The 23,133-nt window shown below is 35.1% G+C and overlaps 1 protein-coding gene across 2 annotated transcripts; it reads right to left on the bottom strand.

Annotated features, from left to right (window-relative positions):
- Positions 1-818: 818 nt before the first annotated feature.
- LOC107962316 (uncharacterized) lies at positions 819-22,799 on the bottom strand. Of its 2 annotated transcripts, none has more exons than XM_041115722.1 (3): positions 22,409-22,795; positions 22,180-22,308; positions 819-1,095 (listed from the first exon to the last, which is right to left on the bottom strand). In XM_041115722.1, exons 1-3 carry the CDS (start codon positions 22,549-22,551, stop codon positions 1,005-1,007), a joined length of 363 nt encoding a protein of 120 aa, XP_040971656.1. In that variant the 5' UTR covers positions 22,552-22,795; the 3' UTR covers positions 819-1,004. The 2 variants fall into 2 exon arrangements, with proteins under 2 accessions (XP_040971656.1, XP_016754145.1); XM_016898656.2 differs by lacking the exon at positions 819-1,095 and adding an exon at positions 13,463-15,229 and having other exon boundaries at positions 22,409-22,799.
- Positions 22,800-23,133: the final 334 nt, after the last annotated feature.

Here is a 23,133-nt window from a genome sequence, read left to right on the forward strand (position 1 = left end):
AGAGACACGGCCATGTGTCTCAACCATGTGGAGGACACGGCCTAGCACAGGGGCGTATGGCCTGGCCATGTGGTTCAATTTGTTTTGCTGACATCATAAACAGAGAGTTACACGATCTGAGGACACGGGTGTGTTGGAGACACACGGGCTTTTTGTAACACCCCCTTACCCGAGACTTTCGCTGGAGTCGAGCACGAGGTGTTAACAGACTTAATTTATCACTTAAACAATTTCAAACAATTTATTTTACCTTCCGTAATAAACTGCCCATCTGTGTCACAGTCGCTAAAAAATTCATATCTCAATTTACAAAACTTAAAATTCAAATCGGTAAATTTTCCCTGAAAATAGACTCACATATATATTTACTAATTGTTTTCCAGAATTTTTGGTTGGGCCAATTAGTACAGTTTACTAGTTAAAGTTTCCCCTGTTTCAGTGTTTGACTGCTCTGACCTCTATTCACTACGAATCACTTTTCTCTCTATACAGAATTCAGATGACTAGGACATTTGTTTCTCTTAAAAGTAGACTCAATATGGAATCTATACATATAAAGTATGACTCCTAATTATTTTTTTTATAATTTTTAGTTAATTTTTAAAATCAGAACAAGGGATTCAGAAATTGCTCTAACCCTATTCCACCAAAACCCAAATATCTCATGAAATACAACTTATTTACCTGTTTTGTTTCTTTCATATGAAAATAGACGTAATAAGATTCAACTTCATATTTTACTCACCATTCAATTATGTCTCTACTATTTTTAGTGAATTTTCAAACTCACATCTTTGCTGCTGTATGATACTGTTTTATAGCAAATTTCACCTTTTTATGAATTTTCATGGATTAGATAGCACATTAAGCATACATAACACCAAATATGATTCTTTTGATTAGTCATTCAAATGGCTAATCATTACCAAGCATTTCCTTACCACTCAATAGCCATATCATAAGATTATATAAACAAAATAATTATAATGCTATACATGCCATACTCAAAATATACAAGCCACTATGCCAAAATGGTCCACGGATAGTGTGAGCGAGCCTTCGACCATTCCCGATTTCTGAACTAGCTCGTCAAAACTACAAAGAATGGAAAGGAGGGAGTAAGCATAAATGCTTACTAAGTTCACATGCAAATAGCAAGTAACATAATCATGCAATCCAACATAAAAGATCATTTGCATAAATATCACCAAGACATTCATGTTACACTTGCATTTACTATCTTACCACGATTTCATCATACCAAGTTCTCAACCCGAGGATTTAAACACATACCTATCAAATTTTCTCATTCACCACACTTATCAACATGTCACCTTCGTTTTAGGTATTCTCCTCATTCACTTAAGATTCACCCATTGAACACATCGTAATATAATTCGAATACACGAACTGCATGCACACAAGTGCCATACCCGCAGCTAGACAAACTCAATAGCCTGTGGAAATTATGTAGCCAAGATACCATGTAACCTGCCCATAAGAGAACTCGAACTCAACTCAACAAGCTCGGGCGTTCGCATCCATAAGTGAACTCGGACTCAACTCAACGAGTTCGGAACTCAAATATCCTAGTGACATGTCACTTGTATTCTAATGTATTCCCAAGGTTCAAACGGGATTTTCCTCGATCACACATCTTTGTTGTCTTCCACAGAATGTCAGAACCGATACTCGGTAGCATTTCATATTTATTAAGTAGCTCACATAATTTGCATATTACTCAATAAGAACCACAAAGCATAATATTTCATGATAATAATCATCGTATCATATAAATAACATTAAATTACTTAAAATGACAATTATGTTACAACATTTACACATGAACTTGCCTCGGTACAAAATGTTAGAAATCGAGCCTATTCCTCGTAAACTTTATTTTTCCCTCGATCACGACTCGAATCTTGTTTCTCTTGATCTAAAATACCAAATTAATTTATTCAATATACACATTCATCAAAATAGCCCCTAATACGAGCTTGGATAAAATTCCCATTTTACCCCTAACTTTTCAATTATTTACAATTGAGTCCTTAAGTTTGTACAATGAGTTACATGCATTACCCATGACATCTAGGCATAGCCGAATTTCCTAGTGTCCATAACAGCCCATATTTCACACGAAAAATCAAATTTTTACCATCAATTTTACCCTTTTTTACAATTAAGTCCCTTTTTAGGTGTTTTCACATAAAACTACTAAGTAAAAATTGTTAAACACACATCAAACCATCATATTCCTTCATTATTCATCAAAATACAATTATATCACACATGGGTAAATTTTCATACATGCATCCTAGCCCAAAATATTGCTAGAAAATGATAGAACATGCTTTCTAGATTTGAAAATCAAAAAGAGCATTAAAAACGGGCATGAAAATCACTTACAATCAAGGCTTAAAAATGTTGAAAACCCTAGCTATGGTGGCAAGAAAAATTCGACAGCCCTTATGGAGAAGATGAGTCCATTTTTGTGTTATTTTTTCCCTTTTTAATGACTATATTTACCAAATGACAAAAATGCCCTTAATGCCTTTCTTTGTAATTTTTCATGTACAAGCCCATTTTTGTCCAGGTTAAATTGCTATTTAAGACCTCCTAATTAGTATTGCAAAGAAATTTCATACTAAAAGCTTCTAGAATGCAACTTTTGCAACTTATTCAATTTAGTCCCTAATTTCAATTTAAGCACTTTATGCATAGAATTTCTTCACGAAATTTTCACACAATCATGCAATCATATCATAGACCTAAAAATAATTATAAAATAATTATTTCTATCTCAGATTTGTGGTCTTGAAACTACTATTCTGATTAGGCCCTAATTCGGGATATCACACGTGTCCCTGTGTCCACACGGGTGTGTGACCCTGTTTCATGAAAATTTTTCTAAGTTTTCCCAAAACTTTCCACGGTTCTTTGTTTTGTCCCAAACTGCATTTAATGCATGTTTAGAGCTTCGGTAGCTCGCGTAAGGGACATTATGCATTTGATTGAATGTTTTTAATTTAAATGAAATTTTATGGCCCGATTTTACGAAATTGTGTACTTTTAAGTCCTGTAGCGCATCAAACCCTATCCCGACGTTGGATACGGGTAAGAGGTGTAACATTTAGTGGTATTAGAGCTATGATTTAGTCGATTCTCAGACTAACCTAGCATACATGAGAGTCTAGCTATACATGCCACCAATCTGTGATAGTGTGATGTCTCCCGATGCGAATGAGAACCATCTTGTTTAGACAGAGGTACTCTCCAACTGAGCTACACTGACTATGTTCAATGTGGTGCCAAGGTATTTGAGTAAATTACAGTTATGATGAGCCTAAACTCGAAAAAGTGTGAATAAAAGTTCATGATATGTATGTGATAACATGTGAGATGAAAATCCATGTTGCGAAGAGTATCCATGTTTATTTGAAGTTCATATGATGTTATATGCTTGACTTATTTGATTAAGTGAATACGATAAGTAGAAATTCATAAATGAATAGGTTGTGATAAGTTTATCTATGTTTAATTGATAGTTATATGATGTATAGGACCGATTTGCTTGAGTAAATGCATGTATTTGGGTAACTCACAAAAGATCCAGTTGGAATGAATGTCCATGTATACTTTTCTGAATAATTATGATTGGTAAGCTCGTACAGCTTGAGTAAACATGTTAAATTGCTTGGATTGATTTATATGATTATAATGATATGTACATAAGGATATGCAAGATCAAAGTTTAGATGGTGATAATATGACTACAATGATGAAAGTTGCATTATATGTATATGTGTATGAGAGAAGAATTAGGGACCTTACGACCCCAGCCCTTACCAGAGTGGTGTTTTGTGAAGGACTTTATGAAATCTATGATGATTAAGTTCAAAAGTATAAGACTAAAGAGTTCAGCGGTAGAATGTTTACGGATATGATCAAAGATTGAGAATAAGTTAGCAAGTAAAGATAGAGATAGAAAGGTAGCAGATTGATCTAAAGATTATTTGATGTTCGCAATATCACAATTAGTGAAAAAGTTAATTCCAGTGAATCAACTTATTCAGGCACGATGTGAGATAATGTGTTAATTGAAATTTCTTCAAAACTGATCTTCTTTAGTGAAAAACATAATACGATATTTGTGTTGGCGGAAATAATTGAAGGAATAATATTTGAAATGTAAGATATCAAAATGTGACAGATTACAGTTGAGCAAATTACGATTGTCTCTTCTGGGGTAATCTATATGTTCATTTGTTCTCAGAAGTATTCGTGTGATTATCTATTTTAGGATAAACTTGTTATTGTATGGGAATGCTTTCTAATCATGGTGTTAGATAAAGGTATTATCAGTCTGACTGTTCTATGGTCTGTATTCCTCTATTTCTCTCTGGTATTCTGTTACATTCCGTCTGTTGGGATTTTATGAGAAAATGCACATGATGCTATGATTTTATTTCTTCTAATTGATATTCTATTCGATATATATATGGGAAGGTACATTATTCTTGTAGCATTTAATTCCATGGGTTTGAATGATGTATTCTTCTGGACTTCTTTTTCTGAGAAATTATCGAGATCTTTCATATTTTCTTAAGAGTTCTACTTTCGATCTATTGGTATGGTATCGTATATTGGATTTTTTTTATCTTGGATTTCTTCATCTTGGATTTTTTTGTCTTAGATTTCTTTATTTTGGTCTTCTTGTCATCTTTATTACGAAAATTATTAATCATGACTCGTATCTAAAGTGTATACTTTAGCCTATGATGACTATGTCAATTATGATTATGCCTCTGGGTTGATAGTAGTAACATGATGATTCTAGTATTTGGATTTCTTTAAATTTTGTGTAAGGTTTTGACATCGACAAAAGCATAAGTGGCGAAACTACAAGTTTCAATTTGTTTGGTGGATTTCTTCACCTGAGTAAGTTGATTAAATTTAATTCCCTTAATTGGGATATTCTTGTTATTTTGAGCTAAAGAAATGATAAAGGTCTTTGATAGGCATGATAAGTGAATCTTAAATGATTGCATGTTGAGCAGTTTTGTCGACTGGAAAAGAGGATTTCTGGAAATGTCATCTATTGATGATTAAGACCGACATGGTTGTTCAATCGGTATTGGTTATTGTTTGAAAGATTAAATGAGATATTTATGTCTGGGAATAAAATTTCATGTCTTTACAGGTAAAAGTCGGTTAGTCTGAATGAAAAGTGTACACAAATTAGAAGACCTTGATATGATTTAAAGCTACTTTGAATGATAAAATTTATCGCCTTGTGAAAGTTGCATGATCTATTACATGTTAGCAAGGTTTTGAATAGTCGAGGACATTGTTAACTGAAGTATTAGATTTGGTTTAGCCTGCATCGGGCAAGAAATTCTTGATTTTTAGTGATGTGTCATTAAGCGAAATATGATGTGTTTTAAGACTATACGGTAATGAGATAGGTTAAAGTATCCAATGTTATAGAAAGATCTGAATCTGAGATAGCATAGATGATTTGAACCATTGAAAGATGATGAGTTAGTTACTGTTTGATCTTTGAGAACAGCAAAAATACAGTTACTAGTATTGGGGTTGAAAATCCTCAATTTCCTTGAGAATGATGGTTATACGGTCGATCTTGTCTATTGACGGATCAGTCTTAGCTGAGTTCAAGACTGAAAACTGAAGTTTTATTTTAAGTCTATGCAGCTAAGAAATGTTATGTGATTTGTTGTCATATGTTTAGCGAATTTGCAAATTGTTTTGGTATGTATTGAATTCTCGCTAATCAGATTACTGGAATTATGTATCTCTGAGATTGTCAAATTTCTTAAAATGCTAGTCTTTGTTAATCAGACTGAGATCCGGGATTTATATCGTGAATTATTGAGAAAACTAAATGAGGTTCTGAATTTTAATGAAGGCTAGAGGTTGAATTAGCAAATCGTTCGACTGTATGAAATTGTAGAGAGTATAAGGCCATGATAATCGGGCTAGCTATGCCATTTAAATCTGGAAGGATTCAAGTATGTTATGTATGTATATGCTATGAAAGTATGGATCAGACCTTTGAGTACATGAATTCCCCAATAGAGATCAAGATTCAGTCGATGTGTCGTATAGCGAAGAATTACTTATGACTTTAGTATTAGAAATTAAAGAGCTAAGTATTAAGCATATCCTGAGTAAAAGTTCTTTAGCAATGATTATAAAATAGTAGAGTTTATGTGAAAGCTGAACCACTCTTCTAGTAAGATTTGTAGGGATGAAAATCCCTAAAGGGGGAGAGTTATAACATCCCGAATTAAGGCCTAATCGGAATAGTGGTTTTGAGACCATAAATCTGACATAGTAAAATTTGTTTCTATTACATTTTTATGGTCTAAAATTTCACAGGATGATTTTGTGAAAATTTTGTTCGAAAATTTTGACGTTTGGGCACTCAATTTGGTCAAAAGTACTAAATTGTAAAAAGTGTAAAAATTGAATTCTAGAAGCTAGAGGTGTCTAATTGCTATGAAATTTTAAATTGGAAGTCCTTAAATGGTAATTAGACTACTGGTTAATTTTTGGACAAAAATGGATATGAAATAGGTGAAATAGAATATTTTTAAGTTAGGGGCATTTTGGTCATTTAGTAATTAAAATGAATTAAAAACAAAATCAAAAGCCAATTTTTGTCCATCTTCTACCCCATGGCCGAAACTTGCATGAAGAAGACATAGCTAGGGTTTTCCAAGCTTCCAAGCTCGATTGTAAATCTGTTCTAGCCCCGTTTTTAATGATTTTTACATTTTTAAAATCCTCGTAACAAGATCTATCTATTTCTACCATTTATTTGAGCTAGGGTTGATGTTTAAAAATTTACCCATGTATATCATGCATATATTTTGATGTCTAATGGTAGAAACTGAATGTTGGGTGTTAAATAAACGACTTTTGCTAAGTGATTTTTGGTGAAAATGCTTAAAAAGGACTAAATCGTAAAAGTTATAAAATTTGCATAAAAGTGTGTTTTAGGGGAAGTTGGGGACTTCTATAGTTATGAAAATGATTCGGCTAGGCTTAAAGTACAAATAAATTGAATTAAAATCATTTTATGAGCATTGGGGCAGAAGTGTAAATATGTGAAAGTTTAGGTGTCAAAATGAAAATTTGTAAAAGTATGATTTTTGGACCCATATGAATAATGTGACTAATTAGTAAGCAAAATGTGATATTATAGATCAAGGAAAATGAGATTCGGGCATATATTGGGAATGAATGAGATTATGGACTAAATCGGAATAAATAGCCGTGCTCGCATTCGAGGTAAGTCCATATGTCAATAATAACGCAACGATATCATTGTTTATGCTTGAACTTAAATTGATGTGTTAACATTATGTGGTGAATATTTATATAGTTGATATGATAATTGTATTTTGTGACAATTGCCTAAATGTTATTATGAGCAATGCCATTTTTATTTCATGAATATGAGAATGGTGAATTTGTAAGCATGAATGATATTATGGTCGTTAACCGTGACGTTATGAGCAAGTACGATGGAGATGCTATGTGCAATGAGAAAAACCCCATTTGAATGTTAGGAATAGTTTAGGATACAAGTGACATGTCACTAGGAATAAGAACTCTAAACTCGTTGAGTGGTCCGGGTTCGTGACATCCAGGCTCGTTGAGCGGTCTGAGTTCGTGATATATATATGAGAAATTCGAACTTGTTGAGTGGTCCAAGTTCGTGATATATGTGGCATCCGAGCTCATTGAAGGGTCCGAGTTCATTATGGATGTAAGCATCTGAGCTCGTTGAGTGGTCCACGTTCATGATGGATGCAATACATGTGATTAAGTTTCGGAGAATGGTCTTGTGTGTCCTACCGGTGGCTAGGTAATCCTTGAGTGGTCGGATACCTGTCAGCTTTTTTGAGCAACCCATGTAGTTACACCTTGACCGATAGCTTATATTAGCAAGCCTATGAATAGCTCTTCCGTATGCATTACATGATATGAGGTAGCTCCGGCTACGAATGTTTACGTGGCACTTATGTGCAAGTTTCTGTGTATCCCATAGTATTCTGAGTGTTCAACGGGTATTATAATGAATGATGCGATGAAAATCCCAAGATGGGCATGGCAATGAAGTTAAATTTATTTGATATGCTATGGATATGTACAGGTATGTATGCTTAACTCATGAGCAATGCCTTGATGAAGAATGACTTATGGTGAGAAAGTTTATGTATATGTATTTATATGAACATATGATAAGTGTGCAAAATGGCTTGAATGATAAATAATATTTATGGCTATGTTATTATGTCTTTGTGTAATTGAGCATGGAATCGATGAAATGGTAAGTTCATGATTAGTTGAAAATGAACTTATGATAGTTATCATCATATTGCACTAAAACAGTTTTGGACAGCAGCAGTAGTCTGACTTTGAAAATCCACCAAAAATTGTGGAAATTGAATTATAAACTGAATGAGAGATGAGATTGAAGATTATTGAGGCTAGTTTCACATAGAGGAAAGGATGTATGCAAAAGAATTTTGTATTATGAGATATTTGAATTTTTGTGAGACAGAGTCAGAGTGATTTCGGGCTCCCTTGTCTTAACTTTGGAAAATCACTAAAAATTTTACAAAAATGATTATGGGTTAGAATTTATATGACTGAATTCTCAATGAGTCTACTTTCTAAATAAATAGACGAGAACATAATATGAACCCCGTGCTAAGAGATAAATAAATTTTAGTGAGGAAAGGTCGAAGTTGTCAAATAGTAGAAAAAGAATAACTTTAAAGAATAAATAGTACTTATTGGCTAGACCAAAAATTCTGATCATTTTATGTAAGAATATATATGAGTCTAGTTTCAGTGAAAATTAACAGATCTTAATTTGGAGTTCCTAGCTCATGATATTAATAATTTAGTGACTATGACTCGAGTAGACAGCTTGACTAGAATTTGAGCAAATAGTGGAATTGTGTGCAATTTCAATTGTGTTACCATGAGAACATGTTGATAAAATTGCTTATTATTTTCATATGGACTTAATAAGCTATAAAGCTTACTCCCTCCTTTCCATTTCTTTAGTGTTAACAGGTTAGCTCGGGGTTGGATATCGTCGGAGGCAACATCACACTATCAAGCTATCACTTTCGGGGTATTGGTGAATTTAAACGTCTTCAAGTGAGTGACATGTATAGAGACTTAGTTATTGCTATGTGTCCTTATGATTTGGCCAAGATGTTGGCTTATATTAGTACATTATATAGCCATGAGATGTGGCTTATGATGGTCATGGCTTGTAAACCTATTTATCCAAGTTATGTATTGATGACTTGTGATGTGATCATTTGATTATATTTGTTTGATATGAATGGTTAGTATTACGGTATGTACGCTTGATGAATGTTTTATGACCAAACGAATTGGTTATAATCAGAGAATAAAATTGTGATATGGCAATAATTCAATAATACTTGAACATGAAATTGGTGTGGACTCACTTAGGCAAGCATGGTATAAGTGTATAAGTGATGATCAAAATGAAATGTTCAATTGATTATGAATTGGTGTGTTTAGACTTGGTATAAAATGAGTAAGCAAAACACATGTAAGATGACATATGAATAGTACAATTGAGTATTAATGGAGGACGTTTAATCATTTACTTGATGCTACATTATATGTGTCTATAATGTATTTAAGTATGTGAGGTATTAACGATAACAAAAAGGCTTGGAAAATAGCCTAAGTGCTAGCCACACAGGTAGAGACACGGTCATGTGTCTCAACCATGTGGAGTAAACAGCCTAGCACAGGGGCGTGTGGCCTGGCCGTGTGGTTCAATTTGTTTTGCTAACATCATAAATAGAGAGTTACACGGCCTAAGGACACGGGCGTGTTAGAGACAAACGGGCGTGTCCCTGTGTCCATACGGGCGTGTGACCCTATTTCATGAAAATTTTCCTAATTTTTCCCAAAATTTTCCAAGGTTCTCGGTTTAGTCCCAAACAGCCTTTAATGCATGTTTAGAGCCTTGGTAGCTCGCGTAAGGGACATTATGCATGTGATTGAATGTTTTTAATTTAAATGAAATTTTATGACCCGATTTTACGAAATTCTATACTTTTAAGTCTGGTAATGCCTTGAACCCTGTCCCGGCATCGGATACGGGTAAGGGGTGTTACACATTCTCTTTTAACTTTTTCTCCTTTCCTCTACCATGATCGAACCCTTCACCACCGTTCACCATGCCTCGTGTGCACCGCACCTCCTCCCCTAATCTTTTTCTCCTCCTATCCCCACTGTGATCACCACCGCGGGTCTTTTTTCTCCTCCATTTCTCCCTTCCCTTTTTATTTTCTTCTCCAACCTTGTTGCACCAAAACTCGTATAGTTCCTTTTCTTCAACCATCGTCGAACCACTGCTCCCTCGTCACCAGTCCGCTACCGTCGCCACCGCCACTGGTGGTTGAATTTCTTCCATTTTCTTCCTTTTCTATTTTGTTGTTCCATATATTAATTAAACTTATACTCACTTTGCTCTAATGATTCTTTTAGATCGCTCAACTCGCTGATCTTGTTTCTTTTCTGATTCATCGTCCATCTTGATTTAATCAAGTTTGTAAGTGTAGGTTATTTGATCATAGACTCGTCGTCTTAGTGATTTCATCTTTTGGCCGAATAGTATAGTGGCCATAGGGATAATTATTTATTATTATTTATTTTTGTTGTAATATTGTTCCTTACAATATTTGAAGGAGCAAATGATAATCATAGGGGATATCCCTAATTTTGCATTGGACATCATCTTTTCGAGAGTCCAAAACTGTGGGGTAAGTGTTAGTGAGGTTATTAGTAACCGATCTATTACTGATAAATTATTGTCAAACGGATCCTAATTGATAAGCATTATTCATGTGTTAGATACATCTTTTGAGTTAGATCAAAGCGAAATCGATACTAAAGATTGTGGCTTTTAGGATCTTCGATGAAAGGTGTGGGATCGATTCTACTTATTGTGTGTTATATAATTATTTTTTGTTATATTAATAACTTAAACATAATTAATTATGAGTACACTAAGTATTCAGAGAGGAGTTGAAAGATTCATTACAAAGGACCCAAGTATCTATCCAAAATACATTTTGTAAAATGCCTGAGATATGTGATAGGATGTGATTATTGTTATAAATAATGATGTATGTGTAGATTTCGTTCTCATGACATGTGTTGCATGGCTTATATGATATATTTGGTGATTCAAGTATGATATATATATGAGTATGTGAATATTGAGACTTATGATCTAATGTGCCAAACATGATTAAACATGTTAAAGTGATGATTAGTGAAATGTGATTATGTGAGCATGTCCACATGCCTCAGTGTTAAAAGTGACTCACATGTGTTTAAAAGTGAAATTGCCTTGTCACATACATGGGGTGGGATTTTGTGAAAGGTGGAAGTAAGTGGCAATATATCTACATATCAATGGTGGCTAGTCCATAAAGTGTTATAAGTGGCAGTATATCTGCATACCAGTGGTGGCTTGTCCACAAAGCGTTATAAGAAGCAGTTTATCTGCAAATCAGTGGTAGCTTGTGCACAAATAATGATTCAGATGGACAAGTTCTAAGGAACTCGATAGTGGTGTGTATCAGAGATGGGTAGGAAATTTTATAAAATGTGTATCGTTTTAAAATATGCATCGATATGTCCATGCATAAATATCAGTGTTGTAATTTATAAATATTTTGATGCTTGATATGTTGTGATTGATATATTTTGGTATGTATGTGAATATACTTGTTGATGCGATCATAGTTCGAGAAATCACTACCGAATCCATTGAGCTGCCATGAGGACCTATAACTCAATCACGAGCTAAGAAATTTCAAGAAGCGTTAGCAAGCTATGTGGATCGAGGTTGGGGAGAGCAAGAAGCCGAATCCAATAGCCATGTATGGAACAGCTCAATTGGCATCACTTGCAATTTATTGCAAGTTGAACTTGAATTTAATAAACTCATCTAATTTTAATAAATGGGTTGTTGGACTTTATTCAACTCATCTTAGTTTATTTTAGTTTAATTAATAGAGTTTTTGTTGAACTTCATTTAATAAGTGTTGCTCATAATTAATCTAGTTACTAGGATTATTTGTGGATGCATGGTTTAAGTTTAATTAATTATGCTTCTATTAATTTAACTAGTTAATGGAATAATTGTTGCATAGGTTTTAGCCATTTATCTAATTAAGTGTTTAATGAGTGCATGTTCAATAAGTTTTTAAATGTGTTTAATAAGTTCAATTTAATGTGTTTAAATGCAGGTAACTTTTCAGCTCATAACCGTTACAATTCAAGGCTGTTACACATTAATAAAGTGGCTTTTGAAGTATCAGTTACAAACAATGAGGCTACTACAAATGAGGTTTTATACATCATTTAAGGAGCTTTAAGGAGCATTATATCATCCTTTTATTTCAGCAGCAACCTCTTCATCTACCAGCCATTTTTGCTACTTCAAAAATTAACTCAAAGCACTCAAAATGCCTTTAAGGAGCTGGTGTCTATTCGGCTATCCGAGGGACAATTCAAAAGTCATCTTTCAAGCATTTACGGTCATTCATTCAACTGAATTGAAGAGAATTCAGGAATGGAGTTACTTGATTCAAGAATGTCAAAAGACTTGAACTTTATTTCAATCTTTAATTAGCACATTAATATGAATTCTTGTGACTATTCATCTAGCATATTCTAGCACTATAAGTAGTAGAAATAAGTCTTTGTAAAAGGACCTTTGATGAATTTGATGATATCTTTGTAAAAGGACCTTTGATGAATTTGATGATATCTTCTTACTTTGTAAGTGTTCAACTCCCATTTTTCTCCAAAGACTGAGTTGGCTTATCAAGCAACCCTTGTGGCGTCAATTCCGTTTTTTTTTAGAACTTATCACTTGTATCCAGGTGTGGCAGTCACCATACCGAGGTTCCTATCTTTGTAGATAGCGGGTTGAGGTTTACTATTAAACGATCCTTACCATTTTTCCATCACCTTTTCAGCCTAATTGTTTTCTAAGTCTCGGATTAGCACAAATCTATTGTGTTGGTTCATTCTTAAGCTTTAGCCTACCACCTATCATTGTTTCCCTAACCTTTTGAAACATTTTCTTTTAGCTTATTCTTCAACCATTTGTAAGCCTATTTTTACAAACTCTTCATCTTACCCAATTTAAACGATCGAGGAACAATACGACACGTGACATCTATATCAGAGTTCGTATCATTTGGTATCAGAGCTAGTTAAATTGAGGTGAGAATCATCATTTTCGATATTCTTGAGATTGTATTTTAGAAAAAAATTTCAAAAAAAAATAAAAAAAAAGAGAAGTATACATTCCTAAAAGTGCAAAAGTTGAAATAAACATTTTCTTAAAAAAAAATAAGCAAGAAGTGAAAAATTATGTTTCAAAAGTACTTTTTGCCCAACAAATTCATTATTTCTTTCTAAAACCAAACCACCACACTGTCACCCTTTTTTTTCTTTTTGTTTCTAGCCTACTCTTTGAGCTAACATCATTACCTACCCATAATCGAACATTATTTTTGCAAACCGACTCACAAACGGGAGTTGATTCATCTAAGTAGTCTGTCGAGAACTTTGAGAGGCGAACTTAAGCGAAAAAAGGCTAGAGCGTGGTGAGACTATCCGAGAGAACAAAAGCCAAAATTGTGAGAATTTTTCTTTGTGAGAGAAGTGTGAGGTTTGTTATGTGATAAAAAAAATTCCATGTCTAGAAGTCCCGAAAGAAATTAAATGGCCGGAGAAGGATTACGACCCGTTTGCAATGTTGTGGGTGGAGGGGTTCTTGATTTGACACTACAAGCACTTATGCGAAAGATGGAGCGGTTATTCAATCGTAAACTCGAACTAATCGAAGATCGATTATTTTGAGTTGAGACATGTGAACAACGCGAGGCAACTCTGGAAGGGGCAAGATGAGGGCGTAATGAAGAGAGTGAGCAAGAAAGTGATAATTCATCTGTTCGAAGTGTACGACAATGAGGTTGCCAATGACATCAGGGTCCTAGAGATCGTGACCATCCAGATGACAATCTTAAAAATATCAAGATGAAAATTCCACCATTCCAAGGTAAGAATTGATGTGATCCGGCCCGGGTGGTTAAGTCGAATTCACTTAGTTGCCCGATCGTAGTCGAGAGAGTCGTTCGTGCCTCGAATTTTAGTAATAGAAGTAAAAGAATAGAATAGGATAAGCGGAAGGTTTCGAAGAAGGGTAAGTTTAATAATAGGTTCGACTATGGGTAGCAAAGATGGATGAAGGATAGAAGGCTCGGTTTGGTTAACAAGAAAGAAATTTGAAATGGAAATGGAAAACGAACTCAACGTCAGGAATGATTCAACACTAAAAAGTGTCACCCCAATTCCTATATGGTTAAGGTGAAAAATATGGATAGATGGATAGGTGACCGCCACACCAAAGCTGGTGAAAAGTTCAAACAAGATCGGTAGACGCCACTAGCACAAACTAGATAAGTCTTCGAAACTTGTACGAGATATGAGAGGAAGCAACCTCAAAAGAACAATGTTCATTAACAAATTTGGCAAAAAGTCCTTTTACAATGAAATGAGCAAACTATTTATAAGCTATCTTGTAGTAACCGAATGGACAAACTAGCTAGCTTAAAAACTAAGCAAATTCGGTCATGAACTAGCTAGAATGTTCTAGAATGAAAACATTAATTAACTAGTCTTGATTCGGCTGATGGGGATGTGTTTGGACAGCTTCATGCATGAGCTTTAATCACTTGATGAATGTACATCTTTGGTAGCTCAACGGGTTGTCTAGGTTCAGCCAAGGTGTGCATGAAACTTCCAAGAGGTGTCTCTTGGCCGAATAGGTGCTTAGGAAACTCCAAAGGTCCTCCCACATGCATCGGTTGTACATGGAACTTGGAAGGAGGCTTGAACCTAGCCGTACATGCACTTGCATTAAATGTCCCTCATACATGCATGTGTGTTGTCCATGGGAGATGCATCTCTCAATATTAATTAACCCTCCATGTACATGAATGTATGGCTTCCAAACATTGAACCGATCCATGCATGTATCTTCCCATTCAATGTACTTTCCCGTTCATGCACCTTGTCATGAATGAATCTTCCACATTCGGCTAACCTACATAAACAATTAATATAATTAAATAAAATATAACTATTCATATAATTATAATTTAAATTAATAACTAAACAACTTAATAACACTAACTAAATTCAAACATAATAATTATAAGTTAACTATCAAATTAAATTCGGCTAACTCAAAATAGTCAAAACACTTAGTGAGCTAAGTTGAGCTAGGGGTTTCGGCATGAACTGTAGCAAACTTAATTAAAAACTAAATTAAAACTTAGTTTATTGGAATGAAGTAGGAATGAGCTGAAACGAGCTAAATTCAAACTCAAACGAGCTGAATTGAGCTCAAGTGAGCTAATGGGAGCTAAATGGCGCATGGGGAGCTAGAGAAGAGCTGAGATCGGATTGTAAAAGGGTGCACGGAGTCTTCAAGGCATTGTCCTTAGCTCCTCCAACGTCATGAACCTTGTTGTCATCCCAAATGCACAACACCAATATGGATAAAGCATCTTGAATTTGCTTGGTTCGAGCTCGAGTCATGGGGCCTTTTGGAAGTTCGATTGATTCAAGATTTGCATTCGAGGATGCCCCGGGTGTGCTCACATCAAGAATGATCTTGAAGCTTATTTGGAGTGGGAAAAGAAGATCGAGCTTGTTTTTTTACTCCCACAACTATTCAGAAAGTAAAAGGTAAAGCTTGCAGCTATAGAGTTTTCTGAATATGCAATTGTGTGGTGGGACCAACTTATAACAAGTAAAAGGAGAAATGGTGAAAGACCTATTTCTACTTGGGCTAAAATGAAATCAGTCATGCGAAAAAAAATTCATCCATTCGTACTACCATCGAGATCTATATCAACGACTCCAAAACCTTACTCAAGGTTATAGAAGCGTTGAAGATTATTATAAAGAAATAGAGATAGGGATGATCCGAGCCGATATCGAGGAGGATCGAGAAGTGACCATGGCGAGGTTCCTTGCGGGATTACATCGTCGACATAGTTGAATTACAACACTATGTTGAAGTGATGGACATGGTCCATATGGTGATTAAAGTTGAAAAACAACTCAAACGAAAAGGAGTTAGTCGAATCTATGCCCATCTTTCTAATAAATGGAGCCAATGAGTGAACAAACCCCCTATTCAAAGAAAGAGCCAGTTGTAGCAACTAAATCCAATCAGCCCATCAGTGGGTCGAGTCGAAACAAAAATGAGCAAGTGCTAAATCGCACAAGAGACATTAAATGTTTCGAGTGTCAAGGTCGAGGGCACATAGCAAGCCAATGTCCAAATCGACATATCATGGTGGTAAAGGCCGATGGTGAAATTGAGTCCGAGGAGGAGAATGAAAATAAGTCCGAAATACCATCCGATGATGAAAAAGATGAAGTAGAACTACCAGTTGAAGGAGAAATCCTTGTGGTGAAGCGAAGCCTTAGCGTTCAAAGTGTTGAATCCGATCAACAAAGGGAGAACATTTTTCACACCCGATGCCACGTTCATGGCAAGGTATGTAGTTTAATTATTGACGATGGAAGCTGTACTAATGTAACTAGCAACATGCTGGTGGAAAAGCTCGGTTTGGCCACAACCAAACATCAAACTCCATACAAGTTGCAATGGTTAAATGATGGAGGAGAGCTTAAAGTCACAAAGCAAGCTATGGTAGCATTTTCCATCGGGAAGTATCAAGATGAAGTGGTGTGTGATGTAGTTCCCATGCATGCGGGACATCTACTTTTGGGGCGTCCATGGCAGTTTGATAAGTGTGTGATTCATGATGGTTACACAAATCGGTACACATTCAAGCATCAAGGAAAAAATGTTACTTTAGCCTCGTTGACCCCAAAACAAGTGTATCAAGATCAATTGAAGTTGAAAGAAAAAGTACAAGAAAAAAAAGTGAAAAAGAAAAAGACAAAATTTAAAAAAAAGAAAGGAAAAAGTGAGAGAGATGAGGTAAAAATACAAGAGAAAGAAGAGAGTCAAAAAGAAAATGAGAGTGGAAAAATGAGCGTATTTGCGAGGGAAAAAGAAATTCGAAAGTCCCTATTGATACGCCAGCCCGTGTTTGTACTTATGTACAAGGAGTATTATTCGATACTAACGAACATGATAACTCTTTATCTTTTTCTGTTGTTTCTTTGTTACAGGAATTTGAAGATATTTTCCTGGAAGAAGTTCCTAGTGGACTGCCTCCAATTTGAGGTATTGAACATCAAATTGATTTCATTCCCGGAGCTACAATTCCAAATCGACCATCTTACCGAAGTAACCCCGAAGAAACTAAAGAGTTACAACGACAAGTTGCTGATTTAATGGATCATGGAGGATGTGCATAGATTGTCGAGCTATCAACAAAATTACCGTCAAATACCATCATCCAATCCCTAGACTTGATGATATGTTAGACGAACTTAGTGGAGCAAAATTGTTTTCTAAGATCAATTTGAAAAGTGGCTATCATCAGATTCGTATGAGGGAGGGGGATGAGTGGAAGATCGCGTTAAAAAACAAATACGATTTGTATGAGGGGCTAGTGATGCTATTCGGCCTTACTAATGCTCTGAGTACTTTCATGAGGTTGATAAACCACGTTTTGAGGTCTTTCATTGGTCATTTTTGCGTAGTTTATTTTGACGATATTTATATTTATAGTAAATCTTTATATGATCATATTGAACATCTACGATCTGTTTTGGAAGTTTTAAGAAAAGAAGTGTTATATGCAAACCTAAAGAAATATAACTTTTGTACTAACAAAGTTGTTTTTCTAGGTTTTGTTGTAAGTGAAGTGGTCTTGAAGTGGATGAAGAGAAGATCAAGGCAATACGAGATTGGCCACGTCCAACCAATATCAGCCAAGTTCGAAGCTCTCATGGCCTTGCAAGTTTCTATAGGAGATTTGTGCCAAACTTTAGCACACTTGCTGCCCCATTGACTGGTATTATCAAAAAGAATACACCTTTTCTTTGGTCTGATGAACAAGAATCTTCTTTTGTTAAAATCAAAGAGTGTTTAACTAACGCTCCGCTTTTATGTTTGCCAGATTTTAACAAAATTTCGAGATATGATGCGTCTGGAATAGGTATAGGTGCAGTTTTAACGCAAGATGGGTGATCGGTGGCTTATTTCAGCGAGAAACTGAACGGAGCTACGCTCAACTATCCTATCTATGACAAGGAAATATACGTGTTGATACGTGCATTAGAAACATTGCAGCATTATCTTTGGCCTAAAGAATTTGTTATACATATAGATCATGAGGTTTTGAAGCATTTAAGAGGACAAACCAAGTTAAACAAACGACACGCAAAATGGGTTAAGTTCTTAGAATCCTTCCCATATGTCATCAAATACAAACAAGGTAAGGAAAATATCATTGCGGATGCTCTTTCTTGAAGGTATGCTCTTTTAAATTGTTTAGATGTTAAATTACTTGGGTTTGTTTATTTAAAAGAATTATATGCTGACGATTCTGATTTTGGAGAGATTTACAAGTTGTGTGTGCAAGGTGCGTACAATAGGTATTATCGGCAAGATAGATTCTTATTTTGAGAAAATAAATTGTGCATACCCCAAGGATCGATAAGAAATGTGTTGGTTCATGAAGCACATAGTGGAGGTTTAATGGGACATTTCGGTATAACTAAAACTTTATACATTCTTCAAGAACATTTCTATTAGCTGAAAATGAAACAAGATATGGCTAAAGTATGTAGTTGTTGTATTGCTTGCAAGAAGGCAAAATCAAGAATTCAGCTGCATGGGTTTTATAAACCATTACCAATTCCGAAAGAACCATGGGTGGACATTTCGATGGATTTTGTTTTAGGCCTTCCTAGAACAAAGAATGGAAAAGATTTTATTTTCGTTGTAGTTGATAAATTCTCTAAAATGACACATTTTGTTGCATGTAACAAAACTGACGATGCTCTCAATGTTGCTAATTTGTTTTTTAGGGAGATCGTGCGTTTACATGGAGTTCTGAGGACAATCGTTTCGAATCGAGACACTAAGTTTTTAAGTCATTTTTGGAGGACCTTATAGGGAAAACTTGGAACTAAGTTGCTGTTTTCAACAACTAGTCATCCACAAACCGACAGCCAAATGGAGGTTGTTAATCGAGTTTTATCAACGCCACTTCAAGCAATTATACAAAAGAATTTGAAGACTTGGGAAGAATGTCTACCCCATATTGAATTTGCATACAATCGATCGGTACATTTGCATACTAAGTATTCGCCATTTGAGGTAATGTATGGATTTAATTCCTTAACTCCATTGGATTTTTTACCTTTACCTTGTGATAAGTTGGTGCATTTAGATGGAAAGAAAAAGGCAGATTTTGTTAAACAATTGCATCAGCGAGTTAAAGATAATATCGAACGAAGAACAGAGCAATATGCTCGTCAATTTAACAAAGGTTGTAAACGAGTGATATTTGAACCTAGTGATTGGGTTTGGATTCACATGTGTAAAGAGAGATTTCCCGTTCAATGACGATCCAAGCTTTCGCCACGCGGAGATGGACCTTTTCAAGTCTTAGAAAGAATTAATGACAACGCATACAAATTGGATCTACCTGGTGAGTATAGGGTTAGTGTGACTTTTAATGTTGCTGATTTATCCCTTTTCGATGTAGATGACGATTTGGGTACAAATCGCCTCGAAGAGGGGGAATGATGTGATCATAGCTCAAGAAATCACTACCGAATCCATTGAGCTGCCACGAGGACCTATAACTCGATCACGAGCTAAAAAATTTCAAGAAACGTTAGCAAGCTATGTGGATCGAGGTTGGGGAGAGCAAGAAGCCGAATCCAATAGCCATGCATGGAACAACTCAATTGGCGTCACTTGCAATTTATTGCAAGTTGAACTTGAATTTTAATAAACTCATCTAATTTTAATAAATGAGTTGCTGGACTTTATTCAACTCATCTTAGTTTATTTTAGTTTAATTAATAGAGTTTTTGTTGAACTTCATTTAATAAGTGTTGCTCATAATTAATCTAGTTACTAGGATTATTTATGGATGCATGGTTTAAGTTTAATTAATTATGCTTCTATTAATTTAACTAGTTACTAGAATAATTGTTGCATAGGTTTTAGCCATTTATCTAAGTTAAGTGTTTAATGAGTGCATGTTCAATAAGTGTTTAAATGTGTTTAATAAGTTCAATTTAATGTGTTTAAATGCAGGTAACTTATCAGCTCATAACCGTTACAATTCAAGGTACACATTCATTAAAGTGGCTTTTCAAGTCATTTTCGGTTACAAACAAGGAGGCTGTTACAAATGAGGTTTTATACATCATTTAAGGAGCTTTAAGCAACATTATATCATCCTTTTATTTTAGCAGCAATCTCTTCATCTACCAGCCGTTTTTGCTACTTCAAAAATTAACTCAAAGCATTCAAAATGCCTTTAAGGAGCTAGTGTCTATTCGGCTAGCCAAGGGACAATTCAAGAGTCACTTTTCAAGCATTTATGGTCATTCATTCAACTAAATTGCAGAGAATTCAATAGTGGAGTTACTTGATTCAAGAATGTCAAAAGACTTGAACTTTATTTCAGTCTTTAATTAGCAATTAATATGAATTCTTGTGACTATTCATCTAGCATATTCTAGCACTATAAATAGGAGAAATCAGTCTTTGTAAAAGGACCTTTGATGAATTTGATGATATCTTCTTACTTTGTGAGTGTTCAACTCTCATTGTTCTCCAAAGACTGAGTTGGCTTACCAAGCAACCCTTGTGGTGCCAATTCTATTTTTTTTTTAGAAGTTATCACTTGTATCCAAGTGTGGCGTTCACCATACCGAGGTTCCTATCTTTGTAGATAACGGGTTGAGGTTTACTATTAAACGATCCTTACCATTTTTCCATCATCCTTTCAGCCTAATTGCTTTCTAAGTTTCGGGTCAGCACGAATCTATTGTGTTGGTTCACTTTTAAGCTTTAACCTACCACCTATCATTGTTTCCCTAACCTTTTGAAACCTTTTCTTTTAGCTTATTCTTCGACCATTTGTAAGACTATTTTTACAAACTGTTCATCTTACCCAATTTAAACAATCGGGCAACAATACAACTCATGACATCTATATCCGAGTTCGTTTCACTTGTGTTGATCTCACACTAGGCCTTTCAAAGCTCACCCATATTACTTATGTGTTTTCATATAATCCTCATGTTTATGACTCAGATTCGGTCGTCAGTGATGCTCTTGGAAATGTTTCTTTTATGATTATGGATTTTTCTTATGTTTTGGACTTTTATGGACTTTATGACCTCTTTTTTGGATTTTATTTTATGATAGACTATTGAACTGTGACATGGGATTTTTAAACTATGGACATTGGACAAATTGCATGAGTTTTTATTATTTTGTATTTTCCTAATAATATATTTTTCTGCAAAGTCAATTTATCGAATTTGAATTTGAAGTAACTAATGTTTTTGTGCCAACGTTAAGGGTGCTGAAGTCACGTAAGCTTGTTGTGAATTCTCTTTGTCTAGTTTGTAAAGTGGAGGAGGAGTCGGTGTGCCTTTTTTTTTTCGTGATTGTATTTTCTCAAAGCACGTCCTGGAGAGGTTGGTATGGCTCTCTCGACAATTAACATGCAACATAGTTGGAAACAGTGGTTAGCAGAGGATTTTATGAAAAGCAGTTTAATGGTATGTAGAAAATTAGTCATCTCTTATTGGGCTCTATGGTATAACCGTAACAAAGTTTATCATGAGGGGATTAGAGATCAGATTCAAGATGTAATGGGTTTCATAAATGCGTACGTGTTAGAAATAGAGCAGTTGAGTGAGTTATCAAAATCACTAGATTTACCTAAGCAATATGTTTGGGAACCATCGGAGGGTGACACTATTAAGCTTAACTTTGACGTTTCATTTAATCAACAATTACAGATCTCATACTTGGGTATAGTAGCATGAAATAAGGAAGGACTGGTCATGGCATTGTGCACTTACCTATGGGAGAACATTCTAGATCCGACCATGGCTGAGGTGCGAGCATGTTTGAATATGGTCTCTTTTGTAGAAGAGCTAGGTTTTCGAGATGTGTGTGTTGAGGGGGATGCTTTAATAGTCATCCGGTAACTGAAATATGCAAAAGAGGACAAATTTAGGATCAGTAATCTCATAAAAGATATTAAGGGAAGAGAGGCCAAGTTTAGGAGCCTCCAGTTTAGTTTCGTACCTCGGGAGGCTAATGCGACGACACATAGGTTGGTGATGGAAGGCAGAAAGTACGATTACCCCATGTATTGGGTAGAGAAAGTCCCGAGGGAGGTAGAAAGGCTTGTTGACAATGATAGGAGAGGGGTTAGGGTAAGCGACCATTTGTAAAGGCTGAGTCCCGATTCGAAGATAGTGGGTTGTCCAATGAACTCGAAGGCCTGATGAGAGGTTTTCTAGTTTTGTTGCAATCAAAATATGACGAGTTTTTCTGGTTACCTCGACGATTCACTGGTGCTAAGAAAAGCTTGAAAGTTCTCTGGAGAGGAAAGTTTTAGATCTGGGGGCTTTCATTTCTTTTTCTGGTTTTTGTTTTGTTACCTTTATTTTGTTTAGCTATTTTGGTTTTGTTACTTTTGTTTACTGTTGGTGCTTTTAATGAAGTTAAGCTGTTTCGAGGTCTCCTAGGCGCCATTTAGTTACCCAATGGTTGGGCTACACCTATGGTCAGATTGCAACTGATTTTAAGATTGAGTAAAATTCGATTTAATTTGAAAAAATTGAAAAAAAATTAAATTTTGAGTTAATTGAATCAAGTTATTCGAGTTATTCGAATTATTCAAGTCAACTCGAATAAGAAATTTTGGATTTCAAGTTGAGTTGAGTTGAGTTTTTACAATTCAAATAACTTAAATAATTTGAATAACAGATTAGTAAAAATATCGTTTTGGCCCCTCAATTTTGAGA

This window comes from Gossypium hirsutum, chromosome A06, assembly GCF_007990345.1.
Source record: "Gossypium hirsutum isolate 1008001.06 chromosome A06, Gossypium_hirsutum_v2.1, whole genome shotgun sequence".
Taxonomy (NCBI): domain Eukaryota; kingdom Viridiplantae; phylum Streptophyta; class Magnoliopsida; order Malvales; family Malvaceae; genus Gossypium; species Gossypium hirsutum.